Source organism: Otolemur garnettii, unplaced genomic scaffold (genome assembly GCF_000181295.1).
Source record: "Otolemur garnettii isolate 467f Iridium unplaced genomic scaffold, OtoGar3 scaffold00173, whole genome shotgun sequence".
In the NCBI taxonomy this organism is placed as follows: Eukaryota; Metazoa; Chordata; class Mammalia; order Primates; family Galagidae; genus Otolemur; species Otolemur garnettii.
Genome location: NW_003852568.1, coordinates 1,758,698 through 1,767,493, shown reverse-complemented (window position 1 = coordinate 1,767,493; position 8,796 = coordinate 1,758,698). Strand labels below are relative to the sequence as shown.

Sequence of the window (8,796 nt, the reverse complement as noted above, 5' to 3'; positions counted from 1 at the left end):
CCTTAGCCAGTTGAGCTATAGGCGCCGAGCCCATTATTTCTTATTAGATATGGGATAAAGATGTGGAATAGAGTGGACCAAGAAGAAACAGAAGAAAGCCTTTACATTTACATCTCTTCCTATTCCTCAAACTTGTCTTCACCTATGCTGCCCAGTTTTCAGCTTTCACATTTTCATACCCTTTCTCAATGAAGGAGATACATTACCATGTACTAACCCGAACCCAAATGCAACGAGAGATGCAGAGTTCCAAATGCGGCTGTTCTCACCTCCCAGTCCAGGTAATCACTGGCATCCTCAAAGTTAGTAAGGAGGGAGACAGAGCAGAAAAGTTTAGGCAGCTCCTCTCGGGTCAGGGGGGGAAATCGGCTGTCCTTAAGTGCACTGGAGGGGGACAAAAAAACAGGTAAGGCTGTTCTGGAGTCGGGAACCAGCATCAAGTGCCATAGAGCCCATGTATTTATGAATCCTGAGATTGGCGGAGAACATCTAGTATTCACCAATACTAATATGTTAGTAACAACTGGATACCATTTAGTGTTTATACTTGAACTGATAAATGACTCACCAGATTAAGGCCCTTACATTTCCAGATTAGCAAAAAGAAACTAATCAAAATGTATCAGAAGAAATAAAGTCAGGCAGTTGTTTCTGATTCTAGCCAATTTATCTACAGTTCTTAGTGTCTGGTGTCATTACCTGGTTAACGTGTATTCCCTGAGTCCTGAATGAAGATTCATGGCTGAGAAGGTTCCAATGCAGCCACGAAGCCGCTTGTCCCGCCCTGTCTTCCATGTCACAAAGAGTGGACTAAAAAAAGCAAACACAAAACATTCTCCAGCCCCAAATTAATCACGGATAAGAAAAAACCTTTTGGCTTTGTCCCTATTCATTTTGGTTACTGCCCAAAAAGATTGTTTTGTTTTTGAAAAGCATTGTTTTCTGATTTGCCAGCTACCTGGAGAACTGACTCTTTGCCTTTCTGCTTTCTGGAAGTGGCACAGCTCTTGGCTGGAAACCTGAAGGCCCTGTAGCCTTTCCTATGTTTCCATTCACTTTGATACCACATTTATGTGTTATTTTTCTTCTTCCACTGCCCAGGAACTTTACTTCCTTCTAATAGTCCACACTGTCCTCTTTTTTTTTGAGATGGAGTCTCAAGCTGTAGCCCTGGGTAGAGTGCCATGGCGTCATAGCTCACTGCAACCTCCAACTCTTGGGCTCAAGCGATCCTCAGTTTCTCTATTTTTAGGCAGAGACGGGGGGTGGGGTGGGGTGGTGTCTCAATTTTGCTCAGGCTGGTCTCAAACTCATGAGCTCAAGCTATCCACCCGCCTTGGCCTCCCAGAGCACTAGGATTACAGGCATGAGCTACCTCACCTGGCCCTCTTCTTTATTTTTATGGGTAGTCATGTTCCCTAGCTCCATCTTTTTTTTTTTTTTGAGACAGAGCCTCAAGCTGTCCCCCTGGGTAGAGTGCAATGGCTTCACAGCTCACAGCAACCTCCAACTCCTGGGTTCAAGCAAGTCTCCTGCCTCAGCCTCCCAAGTAGTTGGGACCACAGGCACCCGCCACAACGCCCGGCTCTTTTTTTTGGTTGCAGCCGTCATTGTTGTTTGGTGGGCCCGGGCTGGATTCGAACCCACCACCTTAGGTGTATGTGGCTGGTGCCTTAGCTGCTTGAGCCACAGGCGCCGAGCCCCCAGCTCCATCTTTCATGCTGCATACCTCACCTGTACAGCAGCCCTTATGTGTAAGCAACTTTTGAGATCCCATGTTATTCCCATAATTATATCTGCCCCTGGCAACTACAAACATTTCTTGCTCATATATTTTCAGGGAAAAAAAAAATCTTCTCAAGACAGCTTTTTATTAGTGGAAGTTGCCATTTTCTGTTTCTAGGCCATACTTTATTAGGCTGTAGTCTATCAGACTGACAGTACCAAGATTTTCTGCACTTACAGAGCAGACCTGTCCCTTCTTCCTGAGATCCCTCCAGAGTCCTAATGCTCTTATCTCTTAGAATGAGTGAAATCACTCCTGAAGGCCCAACTTAAGTTTTCAAAGTTACCTACTTCTTCGATCATTGTTACGAAAGCTACAAGATCTCCCATCTACCCATCTTTTCCTTCCAATGATACGGCTGCACACTCATAAACCCCTAAGAAAAGAATCCTACTGCCTGTGTAACAGAAACGTAAAGCCCTGAATACAGGAATCTAAACCAATGATTTTGAACCGGTGTGTCATGAGAGGATCTTAGATGTGCTACAAAAACTTTTAAGCATCAGGGCGACACCTGTGGCTCAGTGAGTAGGGCACCAATAAGGGTGGTGAGTTCAAATCCTGCCCCAGCCAAACTGCAACAGAAGGTAGCCGGGCGTTAGGTGGCTCAAAGGAGTAGAGCGCCAGCCCTATATGCCGGAGGTGGCAGGTTCAAACCCAGGCCCTGCCAAAAAAAGGAAAAAAAGACTGGAAAAAAAAATTGATGAAACTAGCCAGGTGTTGTGGCAGGTGCCTGTAGTCCCAGCTACTTGGAAGGCTGAGGCAAGAGAATCGCCTAAGTCCAAGAGTTGGAGGTTGCTGTGATCTATGATGCCACAGCACTCTACCGAGGGCAATAAAGTGAGACTCTGTCTCAAAAAACACCCCACACTTTTAAACATCAATTAAATTGGTGGCTCAGTGCCTGTAGCTCAGTGGTTAGGCACCAGCCACATACACAGGGGCTAGCAGGTTCAAACCCATCCGGGGCCTGCTAAACAACAACAACAACAACAAAAATAGCCGGGCATTGTAGTGGGTGCCTGTAGTCCCAGCTACTTGGGAGGCTGAGGTAAGAGAATTGCTTAAGCCCAAGAGTTTGAGGTTTCTGTGAGCTGTGACACCATAGCACTCTATGCAGAGCAACATAGTGAGACTCTGTCTCAAAAAAATAAAATAAAATAAAAATCAATTAAATTATTTTCAAAAGAAGTTCAGAACATAATAAGTATATTCTTTTTCTTTACTCTTTTTTTCTTTTCTGAGACAGAGCAGTATCACTATGTTGCCCTTGGTAGAGTGCTGTGGTGTCACAGCTCACAGCAACCTCCAACTTCTGAGCTTAAGCGATTCTCTTGCCTCAGCCTCCTGAGTAGCTGGGACTACAGGCACCCACCACAACGCCTGGCTATTTTTTTGTTGCAGTTGTCCTTGTCGTTTAGCAAGTCCGGGCTGGGCTCGAACCCGCCAGCCTTGTTGTATGTGGCCAGCGCCTGCCGAGCCTACTCTTTTCTTTTTAATCAACATAATTTAAGTGTGCCATGGAAGTTTAATTATCGGTTCAAGTGTGCTGTGAGATAGAAAAGGTTGAAAAATACTGCTCTAAACCTACCCTACACACTGAAGTCACCACCTGTTCTTTTTTTTTTTTTTTTGAGATAAAGTCTCACCAGACTCTAGAGTTGCCCTTGGTAGAGTGCCGTGGCATACCACCTATTCTTAAAAACCACATCCCTTTCTTGCACAGGACACCTGGATAGTTGGAAATTTGCTTTTTTTTTGAGACATCACTTTGTTGCCCTTGGTAGAATGCTATGGCATCACAGCTCACAGCAACCTCAAACTCTTGGGCTTGAGCAATCCTCTTGCCTCAGCCTCCGTGAGTACCTGGGTTTACAGACACGTGCCACCCTCTCCAGCTAGTTTTTCTGTTTTCATATATTTAATTTTTTTTGAGACAGAGTCTCATTATGTTGCCCTCAGGAGAGTGCCGTGGCATCATAGCAACCTCAAACTCTTGGGCTTAAGCGATTCTCCTGTCTCAGCCTCCCGAGTAGCTGGGACTACAGGCGCCCACCACAACACCCAGCTATTTTATTGTTGTTGTTGTTGTTGTTGTTGTTTTTTCAAACCTGGGGTTGGGTTTGAACTCACTAGCCCCGGTGTGTGTGGCCAGTGCCCCAACCACTGAGCTATGGGCCCAGAGCCTAGTTTTTCTATTTTTAGTAAAGAAGCAGTCTCACTCTTGTTCAGGCTGGTTGATTTCCTAAGCTCAAGTGATCCATCCATCTTGGCCTATCAGAGTGCTAGGATTACAGGTGTGACAGCTGCAAGTTTGACCAGGGTACCCTGGGATAAAACTTCCCTAAAAACTCACCACATACTGTTCTCCACACACACAGTAACCCCTGTACTATCTGCCTTGTGTGTGTATGATTTGCCAGCTCAATGTTGTCTCCCAAGAGCAGGCGCATTTTTTTTATGATGCACACCTCACCTATACAGCTGCCCCTATCTGCAAGCACTTTTGAGATCCCATGTTGTTCCCATAATTATATCTACCAATTACAAACATTTCTTGCTCATATATTTTCCACCACACACACCCTGCCCAGGAGTCTGCACAGCTTCTGTATGGCAATCAACAGATGAGGAATGAATGATCTTAGGTCAACAGATGCTCCAAAAGCATCTCCTAGAAATAAAACTCAAAAGCAGCAGTGTTCTTCAAAGCCAGCTCAGAGCTACTTCCAATTCTGAGGAAGACTGAAATGCCGGTATGAGTTTCTCTGCTTTTCTTTTACACTTTACACATATTGCTAAGGTGTTTTTTTTTTTTTTTTTTTTTGAGACAAAGTCTCACTTTGTTGCCCTCGGTAGAGTGCTGTGGTGTCACAGCTCACAGTAACCTCCAACTCTTGAGCTTAAGTGATTCTCTTGCCCCAGCCTTCCGAGTAGCTGGGACTACAGGTGCCTGCTACAACACCCAGCTTTTTGTTGTTGTTGTAGTTGTCATTGCTGTTTTAGCTGTTCGTGGCTGGGTTTGAACCCACCACCCTCAGTACACGGGGCCCGGCAGTACCCTACCCATTGAGCCACAGGTGCTGCCCAAAGTCTTTTTTTTTTTTTTTGAGACAAAGTCTCATTTGTTGCCTTGGCTAGAATGTGCAGTGCAGTGACATCATCATAGCTCACTGCACTCTCAAATTCCTGGGCTCAAGAGATCCTCTTGCCTCAGCCTCCCAAGTAGTTAGGACTTCAGGCATGCACCAGGATGACTAGCTGGTTTTTCTATTTTTTTTTTTTTTTTTTAAGTAAAATTTGAAGTTTCACTCGTGCTTGGGCTGGTCTTGAACTCCTCAGCTCAAGTAATCCTCCCATCTTGGTCTCCCAGAGTGCTAGGATTATAGGATCAGCCATTACTCTGCCTCATTTAAACCACTGACACTGTTGACGACTTGGGACAAGCAACAGGGTCTTGAACTAAAAACAGAAAAGCAGATTCTGACTTCCTAAGGGATTACCAAGGGACTACTGATAAAGAGTGAGGGGCCTCTTGCTAAAGAGCATCACTGTTCCCAGTGAATGAGACCCCTTGTCACTAGCTAGGCCCTCAGACATTTCCAGTTCACTTGGACTTCAACACTGGTAGGATCCCTAATCAAGTGACTCTTCCATTTGAAAGGTTAAATGACCTACGAACTGCCATGCAAACCAACACAAAAGCCAAGAACAAAACCCTTTTTGGGTTTTGCAGAACATTAAACAATCTACAGCCTCTTCCAAACATAACCTAGCCCCTCTTTCACTAAGTCTTCTAAACATTGCCCAGACATTTCTCATCATTCTCTTCCCACGACCCTTTGCTCAGATGATGTTAAAACTTTTTAAGCAGCAGAGCCTCTCAAGAGACTGACCCTAGGAAGATGCCATCATGCCCTCCTCAGTGCCCCAGCACCTGATTTACTCACTAGGGGTCATTGGTGAATCTAGGAAGTCGTGGCTGTGGGAAGCCATAGAGGTGACAGTAGAGTACATCAAAGCAGTAGCAGCACATCTCTGCAGTTACCACCAGATTCTTAGTGGTGTTGGCAGTTCCATTGGGCCGGGGGAGAGGGCTCAGCGCTCCCGACGCGGGATTCATTCGTGTGATGGGAGAGTTTCCAGGTCCTAGAGTTAAGTCTGACACATTCTCTCGTCCAGTGCTGCTGTCCACATGCTGGTGGTTTTGAAGAGGTCCTGAACTGGAGCCGGGGACAGTTGTGGACTGGTTCCCGTGACTATGCGTTCCACTTCCAGAAAGTTTGGGCTTCTTGACTCCACAACAGCCTGCTGCCAACTTGGGCTCCAGTGGAGGAACACAACGTCTTTTTCCCATCCTGATACGGTGCTCGAGGTCTGGAATGCTGCAGAACCCTAACCAAAACGAGAATAGTAAAGCATTAATTTGAATGGTTAAAAGGAGAGAAAAGAAATCAAGAGAGAGTCTGCATTACCAGGGTAAAAGGCTGTCAAATTATTTTTCCCATCTGCACCTCCAAGGCATAGGGTCAAAAGGATCACCAGAAGAGACCTCTAACCTTCTTAAAGGTGAACTATTTTTATTTTTCAAAAATTTTCCATATGATCAAGATGAATGGAGACAGGCAACAAACAGGTTCCACTCCCCAGAACTCCCAGGGCAGAGGGCTGGGGCAACAGCCAGCTTGTGAAACTGGATGAGGATACTTCCAAGCTGATGGAAAAGACAGCATGTGGCTATCAGACTTGCTATTGGGTTGCATTCTCTACCTTTTTTAGAGGCTCCAAACTGAACCATCCTATTTTTGAAGAACTCCAGAGGAACTTTCATGCTTTTCCTTGTTAACCACATCCTTCAGCATTTTCCTCAACACTAACTTAGATCTAACTTCGTGCTTTCAGCCTCAGCCCACAGCGAGGATAAAAAGCAGTTAGCTGTCCCTCTGAAGAGGGCCTGCTTCGAGCAAAAGGCTCCCACCTTCCTGCCTTCACAGCTCTCCCCACCGAGCCCCTCACTCATTCTCTTAGGTTCCCCTCTGAACTCACTCCCATTTCTATATATATCCCTATCTTTTCAAGACCCTATTCAAAAAACTGCAACCTGGCAGAAACCTTTATGTACACAAATGACCCAAGTTTCACAGTCCTTTTGTGAGGTAGCCATTTCTGCCCTGTCATAGCCAGGCAAACAGATGCAAAGCCACCCAGTGCAACAAAACGTGGCACCACATAGGCCAAGGATACACAGCATCCCAGTGAATAAAATAAAGGGAGGAAGAGTTTGTTTTTTTTGTGGGCTGGGCACAATGGCTCACACTTGTAATCCCACCATGCTGGTTGGTCTAGGAGGTTAGACTGAGCTCAGGAGTTCAAGACCAGCCTGAGCAAGAGACCCCATCTCTAAGAACAGCCTGGTGGTGGCCAGGGATGATGGCTCATACTTATAAATCCCAGCACTTGGGAGGCCGAGGCAGGTGGATTGCCTGAATTCACCAAGGTTTGACACCAGCCTGAGCTAGAGCAATACCACGTGTAAAAATAGCCAGGCATTGTGGTGGGCCGCTGTAGACCCAGCTAGTTGGGAAGCTGAGGCAAGAGAATTGCTTAAGCCCAGAAGTTTGAGGTTGCTGTCAGCTATGATGCCACAGCACTCTACTAAGGGTGACAAAGTGAAGACTGTCTCAAAAAAAAAAAAAAAAAGAATAATTTTTTCTTAAAAAGCCCAAGGTAAATATGTCAGCTATGACGTGACCAAGGTCCTCTCTTTTCTGTTGTTTGAAAAGTGTCAACCCTCAACAGTCATGAATTCAAACTTTGATAATACCAAAATTGTAAATCTGAGTGACCTGGGAAAAGTATATTTAGTTTTTTTTTTTTTTTTGAGACAGAGCCTCAAGCTGTCCCCCTAGGTAGAGTGCTTGTGGCATCAAAGCTCACAGCAACCTCCAACTCCGGGGCTCAAGTGAGTCTCCTGCCTCAACGTCCCAAGTAGCTGGGACCACAGATGCCCACCACAATGCCTGGCTATTTTTTGGTTGCAGCCGTCATTGTTGTTTGGCGGGCCTGGGATTGGATTCGAACCTGCCACCTTAGATGTATGTGGCTGGTGCCTTAGCCATTTGAGCCACAGGCGCCGAGCCAATACTTAGTTTTTTCCTGAAATTATTATATATCTTGTTTTTTTGGCCACTAAAAAAAAAAGAAGGGGAGGATAGAGTATTGCACTGTCCTACCTACATTTTTCCCTGTGATTTGGACATGTAGCACACAATTGTCTTTTTAGACATCATTCTATAACATCGTATTTCAGTTGTAAATTCTACAACCACTGACATCAAACTAAATATTTACATACTCATTTGCAATGCCATTATTTCTACACAAACAACTTGTCACTTCAGGTTGAATGACAGAGAAAATTTTACAAATACTATTTATGTTTTCATATACACTCAACTGTAACAAAGTACACATCTAGGCTCACGGGCATCCATTTTTTTCTTTTCTTCCACAAATCAAAGAATCAGAATTGCCGTGGGGCAAACATTAAATACACAAACACTAAGGAAAGCAGATGATGGAAAAAACAAAAGGTCTATGCATATTTTTCGTGATATCCTACACCACAGATAAGCAAGACCGTCCTCACATGATCAGCATGCGGTCTGTGGGCTGCAGGTTGGACACCCCTGATGGGGCAATTCTGAGTGAGATGAAAGTTGTCTGTGATTGAGAAATAATAGCTTGCACATTCCAGTGTCTGGCTTGAAACAAGGGTTTCTTTTGGAGAAAACTTCATATGCTTGACACAATAAAACCTCCAATGAGTAGACTGTTTCTGAGCATGGACGTCACTATCTTATTTAGACTACTGAGAGAGCAGGGTTGTCTTGGTTAAAAATCTACCTTCAGGCTTGGCGCCTATAGCTCAACCGGCTAAGGCACCAGCCACGTACACCTAAGGTGGCGGGTTCGAATCCCCAGCCCAGACCCGCCAAACAACAATGACG

The 8,796-nt window shown here is 45.1% G+C and overlaps 1 protein-coding gene across 4 annotated transcripts in view; it reads right to left on the bottom strand.

The window, feature by feature from the left end:
- The window catches only part of AMMECR1L (AMMECR1 like), a 28,646-nt gene that overhangs the window by 8,588 nt on the left and 11,262 nt on the right, over positions 1-8,796 (bottom strand). For all 4 annotated transcript variants that reach the window (XR_002775851.1, XR_002775850.1, XM_003800329.2 and 1 more), the window contains exons 3-5: positions 5,737-6,181; positions 700-810; positions 270-384 (exon numbers count right to left, since the gene is read on the bottom strand). Coding sequence is in view for 2 of the 4 variants with exons in the window: in XM_003800329.2 (XP_003800377.1) it covers positions 270-384; positions 700-810; positions 5,737-6,143 (633 nt within the window). In the remaining 2 variants the exon portion in view is untranslated. The remainder of the gene's footprint in view (positions 1-269; positions 385-699; positions 811-5,736; positions 6,182-8,796) is intronic.